Source organism: Tribolium castaneum, chromosome 8 (genome assembly GCF_031307605.1).
Source record: "Tribolium castaneum strain GA2 chromosome 8, icTriCast1.1, whole genome shotgun sequence".
NCBI classification, from domain to species: domain Eukaryota; kingdom Metazoa; phylum Arthropoda; class Insecta; order Coleoptera; family Tenebrionidae; genus Tribolium; species Tribolium castaneum.
The window spans coordinates 16,330,528-16,348,112 of NC_087401.1; the positions used below are offsets into that span (position 1 = coordinate 16,330,528).

The window sequence follows — 17,585 nt, forward strand, 5'->3', positions numbered from 1 at the left end:
TTAATGATTTTTGGGTCGATTTATTGACGCCTCAATAAAGAAACAAAAAAAATTATAAATTTTTAAGTAATCCATTGCTTTTTCAATCCTTAAATTTTAGTTAAAAAAAAAATTCTCGTAAGATGCAAAAATAACATCATTTTAGAGTTTACTTAGTGATTTTTCATTCAGAAGTTAATTCCAATTAAATTGAAGGTAAAGGTAAAAAATATTCTCTTAGCACAAAAAATAGTTTTATTCTTGTAATTTTTGTAAAGAATCTCGATTAAAAACGAACTGAACTGAGCAAAAAAGTCAACAAAAACACCAACTTTAATCTCTTTCAGCTAATTTTACTAATATTCCTTAAAAAATACCTTTGTAACCGAAGAATATGCTTAGAAAATCCAAAAAAATGCTGTTTTAAATTTGTTTTCTCTAAATTTAGGTCAATCTTAGCAAATAAAAAAATTAGTATCAAAAACCTTCGAAAATAGTTTTTAAATATTGCATAATGAAAGTCTTTAACCCAAAAAGGAAAATACCAAGTGAAAGAACAAGAAATGGAATTTAATTTGTAGCTTTTTCAGACGCTTTGAGCTTCAAAAACTTCCAAAAATAATTTTTTTATTTTGGGCTAAAAACGCAAAAATAACGCCATTTTAGACTTCACTTAGTGATTTTTCGGTCGGGTTTAGAAAGCGTATAAAGAAGCTTGTTCCAAATATATAAATATCGTAAAAAAAAGTTTTAAAGTAAAAAAAAAACATCTATTTTGATTTATTTTGCAGCTAATTTTACTAAAATTTCTTGAAAAATACGTTTGAAACTTGCTGCAAATTTAACAAATAATTCACAAAGAAACAATTTTAGTTCAAAAACGCTTCAACCGTCTCACCTAATCCCGGATTTGCAAATTGATGAAGACAATTTTGTATAAATTTTAGTAAAATTCTTGAAATTAAATTGAGGAGATCTCCATAGAAAAGGTAAGTTAGGGCACAAAAATACTCGTATGTTTTTTATTGGTTTCAAATAAAAAAGACCCAACCTGACTGTCACTCTTAATACTCTTTCCTGTGATCTCTCCTTTGCCGACTCCAATCCTGATTGGTCCCCCTATAATTCTGCCTATCTCCTCTGAAATTTCCCTAAAAAACCAAACTCAAAACTCACCAAACCCCAACACACCAACTCACTTGATTCATCCCCCTTGAAAAGAAATTCCCTTGCTTCGTCTCCAAAATCCTCTCATTCGAATCAACGAAATTATTAATCTTATCCGCCAACTGCAACGCCAGTGATTGCAAACGCGACGGCTCACTTCGATGCATGACAACCGTCTGAGTCGGGTCATCGAGCGACGCCATCAGCTCCTCATTGATAATCATTTTGGAAATAATCGAGTGAACCACCGGCTTATCCAACTCGAACATTTGCGCGAGCGTTGCCATGGAAATCGAGTCGTAAACGTGCGAATAAGTGAAGAGGTACGTCCGCAAGGACTCCTCCTTAATCAACCGCGTCAGCATCGCCCTGACCGCGTCCGCCTGATAAAACAAATCCCAAACTTTCGCGTTCATCTTCTCGTTGATAATGAAGCCGTTGCACGCCGACCAGTTCCCGTTGCGCATGGCCTTGGCCGCCGCCACCACGTGCTCGCGCATGCTCTCCGGGGGGCCCACCAGGCTCTGCCTCTCCGAGCTCCGCAGCTGCTGGTAAAAAGTCTTCGAGATCATGCGCCGGCGGGCGTCGAACTCGTGCGCCGCCATGTAGGGAATCTCAATCAGCATCGCCGAGACCAAATAAACGCACTCCAAAAGCTCCAAGTTGATGTGCATATGGAAGGGCATCTGGCGCTGCTTTTCGATTTTCTCCTGCTCTTTGCTCCGCTCATGCTGTCTCTGGGGGAGCAACCCCTGGGCTAGCAACTCCTTGGGCTTCCCGGTCATCATCAAATCCACGAGACAGTTATGCGCGTCTTTGATATTCGCGTGCCGGAAGGCACACAAACCCAGATGGGCCATGGTACGGTTGTAGAGAATCTGGGTGCTGGGGTCCGAATGGTGGATGGTCTCCTGGAGGTGGGACATGAGGACCAAGTCACGCGCTTGGAACCAGTTATCGTGCAGGGCGTGGTGGTAGATATGGGAGAGAATCGCACGTGTGCGCAACCGATCGGTGCCATCTTTCGCGTAAATGAATTTGCACAACTTTTCCATTTCTTGCACCGAAGTGTACAAATCCCTGGGGATTTCCCCGGCTTTTTGCTGTAAAACCCGCGGGTCGAACTTGTAATACAGATGCTCGATTTTGCGCAAATAAATGCGGCAAAGTTCGGACGGGGCGTTCGTCCGCTCGAGGTATTTCATCGTCTTGTCGATGATTTCCGAGACTTTGGCCTCGTCTTTCAAGCGCTCGACGTATTCGTTGCTGTGCGGGTCGCACTCTTTTAGTAGCTTTGTGAATTCGTCGTCGAGGCGCTCGACGGAAGTTAGGACACAGCCGCGGATTTTGTAAGGGGGTTCTTCCAGGTTTTCCGTTTCTTCGGTCACGGATTCCGAGACGAAGAGTTGGGGGTTGCTGAGGAGAAGGTCGAGCATTTCGGACATGCGCTCGAGTAGTTTCATCCAGTATTCGGGTTTCATTGCGTCGGAGACTTTCGGGTTGTAGTCGAAAATTGCAGAAATTATGGCGAATTTGATTTTGACGTAGATGGCGGGGCCGAGTTGGTGTTGGTCGGAGACGTTTTGTAGTTCGTGGAGGAGTTCGATTTGTTCGCGACGGTCGGTGCGTTTTTTGCCACGGGCTGCCATTATTTCGGAGAGTTTTTTTATTACGAGGTTTAGGTCGATTTCCGCGTCTTTGGCGAACATTTTCGGCTTCTCCTGAAATGAGTTATTTGCATGATTATGTTATAGAATAAGGTCTTCTGAAGCTGTTTTATAAAAAAGAAGTTCATTGCTCTATGTTATCCAATCAAGACAGCGGAATTTTTAACTTTGTGTTTTATTTTAATTTTTCAAGAATGATTATTTTTGACAGACTCTAACAAGAAAACCAAACATAATATCTTTCCAAATTTTTAATATGTTATAGAAAAATATCTTCTGAAGCTGTTTTATAATAAAGAAGTTCATTTGCTGTATGTTATCCAATCAAGACAGCGGAAATTTTAACTTTGTGTTTTATTTGAATTTTTCAAGAATGGTTATTTTTGGCAGACTCTAACAAGAAAACCAAAAACAATATCTTTTCAAATTTTTAATATGTTATAAAAGAAGGTCTTCTGAAGCTGTTTTATAAAATTGAAGCTCACTGCTCTGTGTTATCCAATCAAGACAGTGGGATTTTTAACTTTATGTTTTATTTGAATTTTTCAAGAATGGTTATTTTTGGCAGACTCTCACAAGAAAACCGAAAATAATATCTTTCCAAATTTTTAATATGTTATAGAAGAAGGTCTTCTGAAGCTGTTTTATAATAAAAAAGTTCATTGCTCGATGTTATCCAATCAAGACAGCGGAATTTTTAATTTGGTGTTTTATTTGAATTTTTCAAGAATGGTTATTTTTGGCAGACTCTCACAAGAAAACCAAAAATAATATCTTTCCAAATATTTAATATGTTATAGAGGAAGGTCTTCTGAAGCTGTTTTATAAAAAAGAAGTTCATTGTTCTGTGTTATCCAATCAAGACAGCGGAATTTTTAACTTGGTGTTTTATTTGAATTTTTCAAGAATGGTTATTTTTGACAGACTCTAACAAGAAAACCAAAAATAATATCTTTTCAAATTTTTAATATGTTAGAGAAGAAGGTCTTCTGAAGCTGTTTTACAAAAAAGAAGTTCATTGCTCGATGTTATCCAATCAAGACAGCGGAATTTTTAACTTTGAGTTTTATTTGAATTTTTCAAGAATGGTTATTTTTGACAGACTCTCACAAGAAAACCAAAAATAATATCTTTCCAAATATTTAATATGTTATAGAGGAAGATCTTCTGAAGCTGTTTTATAAAAAAGAAGTTCATTGCTCGATGTTATCCAATCAAGACAGCGGAATTTTTAACTTGGTGTTTTATTTGAATTTTTCAAGAATGGTTATTTTTGACAGACTCTAACAAGAAAACCAAAAATAATATCTTTCCAAATTTTTTATATGTTATAGAAGAAGGTCTTCTGAAGCTGTTTTATAAAAAAGAAGTTCACTGCTCTATGTTATCCAATCAACACAGCGGAATTTTTAACTTTGTGTTTTATTAGAATTTTTCAAGAATGGTTATTTTTGGCAGACTCTAACAAGAAAACCAAAAATAATATCTTTCCAGATTTTTAATATGTTATAGAAAAAGGTCTTCTGAAGTTGTTTAATAAAAAAGATGTTCATTGCTCTATGTTATCCAATCAAGACAGCGGAATTTTTAACTTGGTGTTTTATTTGAATTTTTCAAGAATGGTTATTTTTGGAAGACTCTCACAAGAAAACCAAAAATAATATCTTTCCATATTTTTAATATGTTATAGAAGAAGGTCTTCTGAAGTTGTTTTATAAAAAAGAAGTTCATTGCTTTATGTTATCCAATCAAGACAGCGGGATTTTTAACTTTGTGTTTTATTTGAATTTTTCAAGAATGGTTATTTTTGGAAGACTCTCACAAGAAAACTAAAAATAATATCTTTCCAAATTTTTAATATGTTATAAAAGAAGGTTTTCTGAAACTGTTTTATAAAAAAGTTTTATAAAAAAGAAGTTCATTGTTCATAATATCTTTCCAGATTTTTAATATGTTATAGAAAAAGGTCTTCTGAAGTTGTTTTATAAAAAAGAAGTTCATTGCTTTATGTTATCCAATCAAGACAGCGGGATTTTTAACTTTGTGTTTTATTTGATTTTTTCAAGAATGTTTATTTTCGACAGACTCTAACAAGAAAACCAAAAATAATATCTTTCCAGATTTTTAATATGTTATAGAGGAAGGTCTTCTGAAGCTGTTTTATAAAAAAGAAGTTCATTGCTCTGTGTTATCCAATCAAGACAGCGGAATTTTTTACTTTGTTTTATTGATTTTTTCAAGAATGTTTATTTTTGACAGACTCTAACAAGAAAATCATAAATAATATCTTTCCAAATTTTTAATATGTCATAGAAGAAGGTCTTATTAAGCTTTTTTATAAAAAAAAAGTTCATTGTACTGTGTTATCTAATCAAGACAGCCGAATAACAAAAGAAAAGAGGTCATTCCTCATTTTTTTTAATAGAAAAACATTTAAAGTACTGATACTTACGCTCGGAATTGCGATTCCCCCCTTCACAAACTCCCACTCCCCTTCCCCATCCTCCTCATCCTCCTTCTTCACCTTCCGCCTCTCCTTCTCCTTACGTTCCTTCCTCCTTTCCTCCTTCCTCCGATCGCGTTCTTCATCATCTTCATGCGCCGGCCCAGTTTTCTTCAAAAACCGCTCCCTCATAGTCCCTTTCCCTTCATCTTCATCAAAACTATCCGAACTCGAGTCACTATCACTAGGCCAATCGTCCGAATCAGACGACCCTTCATCATCAACAATCTGTTTGGAAATTTTAGCCACAGCTTTGGCCGGCGCTTCAGTTTGAGTGTCTGGCTCAGGCTCGTGTTTCTCTTCCTCTTCTTCATCGTCCGGCTGGTCGGGGTTTTCCCTAAACTTGGCAATATCCTCCTCGAAATCTTTGATGTACTTGCGCAACTTCTGGCGCATTGAAGCCAAAGACTTGCTGTTGTTTTTGCTCATGTTTTTGCGTCCGTCGCGATCTTCCCACATTTCGTTGATGAAATCTTCCATTTCGACCAAACAACGGGTGAAGAAACGGGGCGTTTGCCCCGATTCTTCTTTCGCGATCACTGGGAGCGCTTTAACGTAGGCCTTCTGAAGGTCTTCAAAACTGGTCAACATGCTGCTCATGTCTTTGATTTTTTTGTAATTGCGGATTTGTTTGATAATGTTAGTGAGTTCCTCGTAACGCTTCTCTTTGGCGGAGCGAACCACACGTTTGACCTCCTCTTCATCGTCGCTAAACTAGAAGGGGGCCATTAAAAAAATGTTAAGCTACATGGGGGCTCACTTACGGTGAAAACGGGCGCTGGCGCGCGCTGAATTGGCTCTTCCTCGGAGGAGCTGTCGGAGTCTGAGTCCGAACCGGCGAAAAAACGACTCATTTTTTTACCTACAAAGTGACATAACCTCAAAAAAATTACGTGAAATAACGCAATAACTAGGCGTTAAATTGGCGTTAGGTAACGGTTTTTCGCTTCTTTGGGCCAAATGAAGACCGAAAACTTAATTTAAGACTACTTTAAAGCTAGTTACTGGGGCCCATGTGGTTCATGTTTGGAGACGGAACTCCCCAAAATTATAGTTAGAAATGTCGGAACCACAATTTTAAGGTAAAATACACGTGAAAGAGGCAAAACTTACGTGTTTAAAGCCTTTTTTTCACTTAACAGATTTTCCGACACGATTGTAACCACAAAATGGCCAAAAACTTGTGCCAACTGTCAAAATCGGGACTTTTTTGTCTTGTGATTGGTAGTGTTATGGTAATATCGTAAAAAAAGGGCAAATTAATTTGTTTTTGGGCACGAAAGGGCCCTTAAGTCGAGAGCCAGGGTTAGGTGGTGGTATTTAGGTTCAAGTTGTGTCAAAAGTAAGGATTCTACGGTTAAGATACCAAAGACGTACAAATGAAACGCTCGCGTTTTCGGTAGTTCCTTTATTGTCACCAGAGAGCGCACTTGTTCCATTAGCAGATAGCAAAGAAAAAATACAGGCACATAGAGCATTAAACTCTCGATAGTAAGACAAAAAAGTAAGGAACAAAGTTGTAGAAAATCAAATTTCCAATATATATTTTTTATTTAAATTAACTTATTTATCTCCTAAATACACAACAAAATTATTTCTTCTTGATAATGCTTTGGATTTTTTGCCACTCCCTGTCCAAATGCGCCTTTTCGTTCTTATCCTTATGCTTCCTGGACCTGCGCCCATCTGCCATTTTAAGGCCGTACTGGAAGGCTGCTTTCGGCAAAGCCTCCTTCTGGTTCATATAATCGGAATACTCCTCAGCTGTGTCAAAGTCCCAGCGTCCAATCGGCCCCTTTTTATTCCCCAAGTCCATCTTAGAATAATCAACCTCATCATCAGAATCATCAATCGCATCGTTCATTTCCTCCAATCCGGGATAACACTCAGCATATCCCTCAGGCTCTTGAGCCAGTTTATTAAGGATTTGTGCCGATTTACTGACTTTGAAAGTCGGTCCGCTATTTTCAAGCGCTTCCTCTTGTTTATCAAAGTACGTGTGTTTGTTATGGTCACGTGACGAGTTTCCATGTTTACCACTTCTTGTGGGTACGTAATCACCAATATCTCCATAGATGGAGTCATCACCGGTTGTACGTTTTGTTGTTTTTTTCGGTTCGGGTTCTTCCGGTTGTTCGTTTTCGCGACTTTCGGGGAGTCCCCGTTTGGTTTTTTTGTTCTTTCGGTTGCCTTGGCGCAAGTAACTTAAAATTTGGGTTAATTTATTTATGACAATGTCGTTGGTTGTGAGGGTTGTGGTGAGTTCAAATGACGGAACGTCGGCGATTGAACGGATTAAAGTTGTTGGAATGTCTGATTCAGCCTCATCGTCTGAAATAAAATTTTAATAGTCATGTTGGTATTAAATTAATAGGAATTTTAACATTAAAATTCATGTAAAAATTTTTAAAAAAGAATCACAAAAACCTTTAAAAAATCCAAAAAGAAGTACAGAAACAATGCTAGAAAATAAATAAGAGCAATTCTAAAAGAAACTAGAGAAGAATTTTTATAAGCGAGAGAGGAGAATATAAAAAAAATTGCGGATTTAAGATCTAAAGAAGTCTTTAGGAGATAATCATAAAAATCTTTAAAAAAATCTAAAAGACAGTAAAAAAACAATGCTAAAAAATGAACAAGAAGAATTCTAAAAGAAACTAGACAAGAATTTTTATAAGCGAGAGAAGAGAATCTAAAGGAAAATTTTGCTGATTTAAAATCTAAAGACCTCTTTAGGAAAGAATCACAAAAATCTTTTAAAAAAATCTAAAGGTAAGTACAAAAACAATGCTAAAAAATAAATAAGAAATATTATAAAAGAAACTAGAGAAGAATTTTTATAAGCGAGAAAGGAGAATTTAAAGGAAAATTTTGCTGATTTAAAATCTAAAGACCTCTTTAGGAAAGAATCACAAAAATCTTTTAAAAAAATCTAAAGGTAAGTACAAAAACAATGCTAAAAAATAAATAAGAAATATTATAAAAGAAACTAGAGAAGAATTTTTATAAGCGAGAAAAGAGAATTTAAAGGAAAATTTTGCTGATTTAAAATCTAAAGACTTCTTTAGGAAAAAATCACAAAAATCTTTAAAAAAACCTAAAGGAAAATACCGAAACAATGCTAAAAAATAAATAAAAAATATTATAAAAGAAACTAGAGAAGAATGTTTATACGCGAGAGAAGAGAATTTAAAGGAAAATTTTGCTGATTTAAAATCTAAAGACCTCTTTAGGAAAGAATCACAAAAATCTTTAAAAAAAATCTAAAGGTAAGTACAAAAACAATGCTAAAAAATAAATAAAAAATATTATAAAAGAAACTAGAGAAGAATGTTTATACGCGAGAGAAGAGAATTTAAAGGAAAATTTTGCTGATTTAAAATCTAAAGACTTCTTTAGGAAAAAATCACAAAAATCTTTAAAAAAACCTAAAGGAAAATACCGAAACAATGCTAAAAAATAAATAAAAAATATTATAAAAGAAACTAGAGAAGAATGTTTATACGCGAGAGAAGAGAATTTAAAGGAAAATTTTGCTGATTTAAAATCTAAAGACCTCTTTAGGAAAGAATCACAAAAATCTTTAAAAAAAATCTAAAGGTAAGTACAAAAACAATGCTAAAAAATAAATAAGAAATATTATAAAAGAAACTAGAGAAGAATTTTTATAAGCGAGAAAAGAGAATTTAAAGAAAAATTTTGCTGATTTAAAATCTAAAGACCTCTTTAAGAAAGAATCACAAAAATCTTTAAAAAAATCTAAAGGAAAATACAAAAACAATGCTAAAAAATAAATAAGAAATATTATAAAAGAAACTAGAGAAGAATTCTTATAAGCAAGAGAGGAGAATCTAAACGAAAATTTTGCTGATTTAAGATCTAAAGACCTCTTTAAGAAAAAATCACAAAAATTTTGTGATTTTGAAAAGAATCTAAAAAAAAGTACAGAAACAATAAAAAGGTATATCTGAAAATGTTTTAAACGAAACTTAAGAAGATGTCTATAAGAATTACAGGCTTGAACAGCTGAAAATTTCAGACATAATCTATAATACGTAGTTTATGTGTAAAAATTGATAAGAAAAAAATTTATCTATACCCAAATCAATCACATAGGCCATGCGTCCGGGCACAAAAATCTCCGACCGTTCAATATGCCGACTCTTCAGCGCACAAATCGTGTGGTAAATCGACTTCCCAATCTTCGTCTTAAACTTAAGCTCATCCTCATCCTTCTTCTGCACCTCCTTCTTCTCCTTCTCCTCCGTCTTGGCCGCCAGCCTCTCCAACTCCTGCTCCTGCTCCTGCTCGATGTGCTGTATCTCGCTCCTCACCTTCTGCAACAGGGCATAATCCAGCCCCTTCACCAAATGCGTATGCTCCATATCGCCCCCCAAGAACTTGCTCTCTTGAATCATCTGTCGGCGCCTCTCGGCCGCATCGAACCCCGACTTCAGATCAGGCGCCACGGCACGATAGGCCTGAGCCGTGGCCACCGGGTCGTCGCTCTGGTAGTCGGGGTTCACCCCCTGGCGGCGCTCACTGGCCCTGTCTCGGTACTTCTCCGCCAGTTCTGCCATCTTATTGTCCTCCTGCTTCTTCAACTTGGCGTAGTAGCTCTTCTTCTTGCGTCGCGCCTCGTTCTTGTCGTCTTTGGGGGGCGGCATCGTCGACGAGTTGGCCATCGCCTCCCGGATGGAGCCGGGGGCGGGCGCGTTCGCGGGCGCCGACCGCGGGGTCATCAACAACTTGCGGAAGTCGTCGTTGGTCAGCCGCTGCGACCCGGGGGCCGCGTCCGAAGGCATTTTTAACCAAAAACTGGGCCTGAATGTTGCAACTAGAACTGTCAACTGTCAATCACATAACCTTGCTTCCTCCTAGCCAGAAAAAAATTACAGTGAACCACTTCAAATGAGACCAAATAGCCCCAAAATGCTAAAAACAAGCTTTTTGCATTTACTACAATTACTATCGCGAATAATTAACCAAAATAATCAAGGAAAAACAGCAAATTCTTGTCGATAACACGTAGAAAAAATTAAAAAAAAAACAACTTTCCAACCCTGTCCCACAACTAACACTTAGTAATTATTTAATTAAGTATTTTTGCAAACCTACACGTATTTTTTTTTGCAAACAAAATTTATCAAAGTTTCAAACCAAAAAGTGCAGATTCAGTTGGGGCGCCTAACCACCGTTTTTTTCATACTGGGGGGGCTTTACGTTACGGTGAATAAACGCAAACGGCTTGAATAATAAATAATTCACCGGAAATATCACTATTTGGGGCTTTTAATTCATTAAATTAGTAAATAGGGGTGTAGGAACCTGCTTGTTACCGGCGGAGCGCACCTCCGCCATGTTTGTTTGAAAATTGTGAGCAAAGCGTCTGTTTTGCGGCTTTTGAAGTTATTTTAATTTCTTGCACGAAATCCCTCCAAAGTTGAGTAAAATTCGGCGTAAGTGTGCCCCGTGCGCCCCCCGGTGTGTACAGTGTGTTTTCTCCATCAGGGCACAATGAGCAAAAGCAAGAGGACGAGTCCTTCCCCCGCAGACCAAGAGGCCAACGAAGAGTACGTTGTGGAGAAAATAATCGACAGTCGGATAAATGCGGCCGGTATTAAGGAATACTACTTGAAATGGATCGGTTACGACGACAAGGACAACACATGGGAGCCCGAGGAGAACCTGGACTGTCCCGGGCTGATTGCGGCTTTCGAGGCCGAAAGGGCCAACAAAGACAAGGAGCGCAGCAAGAAGCGCAAGATGAACAGCACGCCGACGCCCGACATGAAGGGGGCCAAGAGGAAGAACGACGAGAAGAAAGTGCACGGGTTTGATAGGGGGCTAGAGCCCGAAAAAATAATCGGGGCCACGGATAGTTCCGGGCAGTTGATGTTCCTCATGAAGTGGGAGGGTACAGATGAGGCGGACTTAGTGCCCGCGAAACAGGCGAATATTAAGTGCCCCCAAGTTGTCATTAGGTTCTATGAAGAGCGTCTCACTTGGCATTCGCCCACAAATGACGAAAATAAAGCCGAGTGAAGGCTAGTTGTAAGGATATTCATAATGTACATATTCAACACGAATTATATACTATTATTAGACGAAAAAATCATTTGGACTAAGTAGGCGTTTAGAATCTTCCCGTATTATTATTATTTGAATCTGACTCCCTAGCTGTAAGTTTAGTTTCTTGACTTAATCAATAGAAAATTGTAATAATTTTTTTTATTTGAAATAAAACAAAACACCATTGCTTCGTTATCACTTATCACCCGAAAATATCATGAAAAGTGGTCCCATTGTACCCCACATCGCTAGTCGGCGCGTTCACGAAGTGAATATACATCCTAGAAACACAAAAAGTACAAAACCACACCAAAGACCCAATTACCGGTCCTTCGAAACCCCCAATTCCTTGCACACAACTTCGTACAAAGCCTTGGCGTGCTTTTTGTTTGGTTCCACGCCCAAGGCGCCAATGCTCATCAGAGTGGCTTGAGCGGCGGGCTCACTGGTGCCCCCCCAAGACATGTGGACGTCTCCGATCACAGTAGCCACACAATACTTGAAAAAAATTGAGTTATTCAAAGTTGACGTAACCTCAAACTTACATTGAGTGGCTTTGATAAGGAATTTGAAACAACTTGGCACAATTTCTGAGGCAAATCGGACGGGATTTTGCTCTGGGGCACGTTTGTCTCAACGCGAAAGTGAGGCATTTTGCGGAAAAAAATTGGCGGTGTTTTTATAACCTAGAAATGGACGTCAGAATTGACCTCTGGGTGACCTCCCAGGGGGGGGCGGGAATTTATACAAAAAGTGTATTGTTGAGGAAATTTGAATTTTTGAGTTTGGAATTCAAAATAGGGGCACAAGGGCCTAAAAATGCAATTTTAAAATTGGATTTTTTCAAATTACGGGCAGCCATGTTGTAGTGTTTGAAATGGCGGCAAATTCGCAATTTTACTATATTTTTACCTTTTTTTTCCTTATTATTAAAAGCTACGTCCAATAATTAAGGTGTTCCATTTGAAAAAATCTCACTTTTGTGTTTTTTTAATATTGGGACAGTCTGTATATGGGTAAAAAACGTTGTAAACAAAATACCAATATTTTTTATTTGTAAGAAACAAACAAGACCATTTGGGTAATCAACAATCACTTTCCAAAAATGTCATGAAAGGTGGTCCCATTATAGCCCACTTCACTGGGCGGTGCACTGTTAAAGTGAATATACATCCTAAAACCAAAAAAAAAAAAACTCAAAAAAATCCCTAAAACCACAACCTGTCCTTTGCAATTCCCAACTCTTTGCACAGAATTTCGTACAAAATTTTGGCATGTTTTTTGTTCGGTTCTATGCCCAAGGAGCCAATGCTCATCAAGGTGGCTTGAGCGGCGGGCTCACTAGTGCCCCCCCAGCACATATTCACGTCCCCAATTACAGTGACACAACAATACTAAAAAATAAATGTAAGAATATTCGGAAAATCTTGAACTTGTACCTACACTGAGCTGTTTCGACAAGGAATTGGCGACGATTTGGCACAATCTTTGCGGCAAATCGGCCGGGATTTTGCTCTGGGGCACATTTGTCTCGACACGAAAGTGTGGCATTTTGTAGAAATGACTGTTTGTTGGGGTTTTAATGTTGCGCTTTTATAATTTAAGTTGTGACCCTTGGGTTCAGGAATGTGAATATTCCATTCAAAATTCAAAGTAATGTTCAAGGCCTTTTGTAAAAAAATGCTAAAAATCAAGCGTTTTTTGAATTAGTTCGGGCCGCCATGTTGTGTTGAATAAAAACGCGGTAAATTCATTTTTTTATCACACGGTTTTAATTAGCAATTAATTGTTAAGCAAATATCAAATATTGATGTCTTCATGGCTACGAGTTTAAAAATAGGGTCGTAGTTTTTCGCATAAAAACAATAGCAAACCGTATGGTTATTATTATTGATGAGTGTGTTGTATAATGGTTGAAATCATTGAAAAACATGAGATATGTGATCGTTTATTTGTTCTAACTACGGATATCTAAAGGTTAGGATGCGAACCGACGTACAAATGAAACGTTCCCGTCTTTGATAGTTTCGTTAATGTCACAAGAGAGCATCTTTTTGAAAAAAATCTTGTACTTGTGTAACGGTTAACACATAGCAAGGAAAAAAATGCAGGCATATAGAACATTAAATTCTCAATAGTACGACTTTTATAGTAAACTGTATTTAAAAAAATATCAAACTTTTACAAATTTGCACTCGGCCCCATATTTTTCAAAACGCTGGAAAAACGGTTGAAGATACACAAAAAGTGTAAGGAAGAAAGTTGTAGAGAATTAAATTTCCTACAAAAAAGTCCACGAGACCATATCTTTATCTTCAACCATTTAGGCCCCAAAGTCGTTCAAAGACGCTCAATCGACGGATTTGCTTCATTTTACGGATAGTCAAGTATTGTAAGTTAATTTATACCTAGACCGTTGAAGATAGAAATATGGTGTAGCGGCCTTTTTTGTAGAAAATTTAATTCTCTACAACTTTGTTCCTTACATTTTTTTTGTATCTTCAACCGTATTCGCAGCGTTCGCAAAAATATAAAATGGAACGCAAATTGAATAATTTTTGCGCACCGTCGCATATTTATCAAAACGCTGGGAATACGGTTAAAGATACAAGAAAAGTGTAAGGAACAAAGTTGTAGAGAATTAAATTTCCTATAAAAAAGTCCGCAAGACCATATTTTTATCTTCAACAGTTTAGGTACAAATTACCTTAAACGAAGTGCAAATTTTAAAATTAAAATAATTTTTTTCTCACGTTTTTAAAAAAATTTCAGAGGGCAAAGCGTAACATTTAAGCATTTTTTCAAGTAATTTGCAAGTTTAAATTAATTTAAAACGATTTGGCATCAAGACGGTATTTTTACTCCGCCGTACTATTTTTCCCTGCGTTTCGTCTCCTAACTTATAGTTCACCGTAGACACAAATCACAAAAGTATACAATCATTTTTTGGTTGTTCGGGCCGTTTGGTTTCATCGACTTTGAACGAATCCAACCATTTGAAAAATTCCATATTTTCCAATACATTTTTGCAACTTTGTTCTGAAAAAAAAAATAACCAATTCCCTTCTTATTTATTTTTTTTACCCACCATGTAAGAATTCAAGTGACGGAGCATCACCACCATATTCCTTCGGTAAAATTTTTTTAGGTACATGTTTATACAACCCTTCCATAGAATTATGAAAATAGAGCTAAAATGTTGGCACCAATGACCTAGCGTCACATTTTGCACTGCTACCAACTCACCAAATCTGTTAGTTCCTTCTTCATGAAAGGTTTGACCATGGCCATGAGTTTGTCAGTGAACGGGACAATATTAATGTGATGCATTCCTTTGATGCGCAGAGGAGCGCCTTCCTAAACCCCACACTTGTCCAACATTTAATTTAAAAAATCCCCACACTTACCTGAACATAAAACAATTGTTTTTTAATAGCTCCTAGATTCATTCGTGTCATGTGCCCGAAACTAATGCCTTGCATGTCCGAAATTGACACAATTCCGTTACAAGTGCCATGTTGGTGCAAATACAGCATCATTATCGAATCCATCAGGTTTATTTGATTTACACAGTTGTAATTTTCAGGTCGTGTATCAATCATTTTCATTACAACAACAACATAGCCTTCTGGTGTTTTCTCAGGGAGGAAATTAATCGAACTGTTTGTAATTATTTCCTTCATTTATTTGAATCAAACAAAAAATTAACTTAACCTACCAAACGGTTAATTCACGTTTGAGTGTTTCTATAGTTGGAGCTCCGAAAATTTCGGGACATTGTGTCCGAACTGTGAAAAAATTGTCAATTGCTTTTTTCGCAGCCTCGATGTCGTAGTAACAACTCTGGAGGAAAAGGATGAGTTGGAGTTCGGTGGCTTTGGGCAAATGGGGCTCAGTTTCTAGCCAATCGGAGAGGGTTTTCACGTCCTGGGGGCTGAGGCGGGCGTCTTTGGCATATTCCGAGCTCACGTCCATCAGTTTGAAAGACATTGTGTTTTTTTTTGAACTGTAATTACGTGTATTTTCGATTTTTTCGGTTAATTTAGAAAATAAAAAAATTTGATAGCTCTAGTTTATTTTTCCCCCCAAATCTAGTAGGTACATTCAAATGTCAAAAGACTGTGTATTCCAGTCAAAATCCAGTGCTGTCAACCTATACGATCATTTTTGAACACGTTGTATATAAAAATGATAGTGGGCAAGGTTCTATTACTGGTTGCATACAAAAAATAATGGAGTGGAAACTGACGAAATTCTGTCTGTTCACGGACTTTGCTTTCTAGTAGGCGTAAATAAATAATAAACGTTAGTTTTATTACATTTGTCTTTTGCACATTTAAATGCCACGTGTTAGGTACCGTTACGTTTTAAAATTTTTTTTACGTTTACGTGTTTTTTTTTAGTCAAAAATTTAATTTTTTGTTTCAGCGTAGTTGTGTTAAAAGCACTTGATTGCAAATTCATTACGAACCAAATTTTTATTTTTTCCTGTTGTTTGAAATGTAGTAACGTAATGATCAAGTGAATTTTTTAAAAATTAATGGAAAAATAAATAAAAAATAAAAAACACTAACCTCACAATTTGGAGATTGTGGAGATAAGCGAGATACGCAATGTGTTGTCAATTTAAAACTGACCATGAAAGCAAGTATCAACGAACAAATTGAGATTCTAGTATTATTAAGTTTGCCGCAAAGAAAACAAGTTTTGCAATGTGGAATTTTATAAATACGCGTCCACAATTCCTGGATAAAAATTTAATTTTAGTTTTCCAATTTCCAAAATAGCTTCGTTTTCCTCTAAAAAAATTTTTGCGACTTCATATTATTATTATTTTGAGTCATCAACCTATTGTTTATTTACGCAAGCAATAAACCGAACTTTCACGAAGAATTTCTTAAAAAATTATATATTCTTATAAAAAAAAATATTTTCTACATAAAAAACTTTGCACATTCGTTTTCTAGAAAAATAAAAAAAATATTAACGTCGATTTGGTGAGAAACAAATATTTTTTAATTATTTCTAAGGAGGACTATAACTTAGGAGGTCAAAATTATTCTGGACCCAAAAAGATAGTACGACGGAGTAAAAATGATGGCGCTTTGAGCGTTATACGTCCCGGCGCCAAATGGTTTTTAATTAATTTAAGTCGAACCAATTCACTAATTGCTTGGAAAAAAATGCAGAAATGTTGAGCTTTGCACTCTTAACAGACAGAGAAAAACTGCCGACTAAAATTTTCATAAGAAACGTCAGAAAAAAATTATTTAAAATTTAAAATTTGCGCTACGTCCCGTATATTTCCAGACGCTGCGAAAACGGTTAAAGATACAAGAAAAATGTTGGGAAGAAATTTGTAGAGAATCAAATTTTCTTTAAAAAAGTCCGCGATACCGTATTTCTATCGTCAACGGTTTAGGCCCTAAAGGCGCTGAAGTGACGGATTCGTATCATTTTACCGGTGGTCAAGTGACGAAAAATTAATTTATACCTAAACCGTTGAAGATAAAGATGTGGTGTCGCAAACTTTTTTATAGCAAATTTAATTCTCTACAACTTTGTTCCTTACACTTTTTCTGTATTTTCGACCGTATTCCCAGCGTTTTGATAAATATGCGACGGTGCGCCAAAAATTATTCAATTTGCGTTCCATCTTATATTTTTGCAAACGCTGCGAATACGGTTGAAGGTACAAAAAAAGTGTAAGGAAGAAAGTTGTAGAGAATTAAATTTCCTACAAAAAAGTCCGCGACACCATATTTCTATCTTCAACGGTTTAGGTATAAATTAACTTTCAATACTTGACCACCGGCAAAATGAAACAAATCCGGCGCTTGAGCGTCTTTGAACGAGTTTAGGGCCTAAATGGTTGCAGATAAAGATATGGTCTCGCGGACTTTTTTGTAGGAAATTTAATTCTCTACAACTTCCTTCCCAACATTTTTTTTGTATCTGTAACCGTATTCCCAGCGTTTTGAAAAATATGGAGCAGAGCGCCAATTGATAAATAAAAGTTTGACATTATTATTAGACGACTACATCTAAAGTATTGCAATTCTCTAACCAAAGTGTTAAAACAGCGAAATTTCACTTAATTAGGCAAAAATCAGCGCATACTTGAATAATAATCAAACACCCGTTTTTTGCTAACTTTTAAAAAGCCGTCTGATTGGTTTATTTTAACGTCGGGCGTC

General features: G+C 36.6%; 6 protein-coding genes across 7 annotated transcripts; 1 reads left to right on the forward strand and 5 right to left on the reverse strand.

Moving 5' to 3' along the window:
* Positions 1 to 987: 987 nt before the first annotated feature.
* Positions 988 to 6,557, reverse strand: eIF3c (eukaryotic translation initiation factor 3 subunit c). Of its 2 annotated transcripts, none has more exons than XM_001807828.4 (5): positions 6,430 to 6,557; positions 6,081 to 6,178; positions 5,266 to 6,030; positions 1,179 to 2,867; positions 988 to 1,130 (listed from the first exon to the last, which is right to left on the reverse strand). In XM_001807828.4, exons 2-5 carry the CDS (start codon positions 6,168 to 6,170, stop codon positions 1,044 to 1,046), a joined length of 2,631 nt encoding a protein of 876 aa, XP_001807880.1. In that variant the 5' UTR covers positions 6,171 to 6,178; positions 6,430 to 6,557; the 3' UTR covers positions 988 to 1,043. The 2 variants fall into 2 exon arrangements, with proteins under 2 accessions (XP_001807880.1, XP_064214631.1); XM_064358561.1 differs by having other exon boundaries at positions 6,081 to 6,175; positions 6,426 to 6,557.
* Positions 6,426 to 10,419, reverse strand: beag. The gene is made up of 2 exons (XM_962814.5): positions 9,416 to 10,419; positions 6,426 to 7,647 (listed from the first exon to the last, which is right to left on the reverse strand). Exons 1-2 carry the CDS (start codon positions 10,119 to 10,121, stop codon positions 6,908 to 6,910), a joined length of 1,446 nt encoding a protein of 481 aa, XP_967907.1. The 5' UTR covers positions 10,122 to 10,419; the 3' UTR covers positions 6,426 to 6,907.
* A 199-nt stretch (positions 10,420 to 10,618) lies between these two features.
* Positions 10,619 to 11,572, forward strand: LOC656190 (chromobox protein homolog 3). Its single transcript, XM_962734.4, has 2 exons — positions 10,619 to 10,775; positions 10,828 to 11,572. Exon 2 carries the CDS (start codon positions 10,834 to 10,836, stop codon positions 11,359 to 11,361), a length of 528 nt encoding a protein of 175 aa, XP_967827.1. The 5' UTR covers positions 10,619 to 10,775; positions 10,828 to 10,833; the 3' UTR covers positions 11,362 to 11,572.
* On the reverse strand, positions 11,533 to 12,163 carry LOC656105 (macrophage migration inhibitory factor homolog). Its single transcript, XM_962656.5, has 3 exons — positions 11,934 to 12,163; positions 11,714 to 11,886; positions 11,533 to 11,669 (listed from the first exon to the last, which is right to left on the reverse strand). Exons 1-3 carry the CDS (start codon positions 12,039 to 12,041, stop codon positions 11,591 to 11,593), a joined length of 360 nt encoding a protein of 119 aa, XP_967749.1. The 5' UTR covers positions 12,042 to 12,163; the 3' UTR covers positions 11,533 to 11,590.
* A 251-nt stretch (positions 12,164 to 12,414) lies between these two features.
* Positions 12,415 to 12,991, reverse strand: LOC100142248 (macrophage migration inhibitory factor homolog). Its single transcript, XM_001808171.4, has 3 exons — positions 12,832 to 12,991; positions 12,610 to 12,782; positions 12,415 to 12,562 (listed from the first exon to the last, which is right to left on the reverse strand). Exons 1-3 carry the CDS (start codon positions 12,937 to 12,939, stop codon positions 12,481 to 12,483), a joined length of 363 nt encoding a protein of 120 aa, XP_001808223.1. The 5' UTR covers positions 12,940 to 12,991; the 3' UTR covers positions 12,415 to 12,480.
* A 329-nt stretch (positions 12,992 to 13,320) lies between these two features.
* LOC100142452 (alpha-tocopherol transfer protein-like) lies at positions 13,321 to 16,066 on the reverse strand. The gene is made up of 6 exons (XM_001808112.4): positions 15,963 to 16,066; positions 15,107 to 15,394; positions 14,796 to 15,048; positions 14,635 to 14,745; positions 14,477 to 14,579; positions 13,321 to 14,427 (listed from the first exon to the last, which is right to left on the reverse strand). The coding sequence occupies exons 2-6, from the start codon at positions 15,376 to 15,378 to the stop codon at positions 14,312 to 14,314; spliced, it is 855 nt and encodes a 284-aa protein (XP_001808164.2). The 5' UTR covers positions 15,379 to 15,394; positions 15,963 to 16,066; the 3' UTR covers positions 13,321 to 14,311.
* Between the last annotated feature and the right edge of the window lie 1,519 nt (positions 16,067 to 17,585).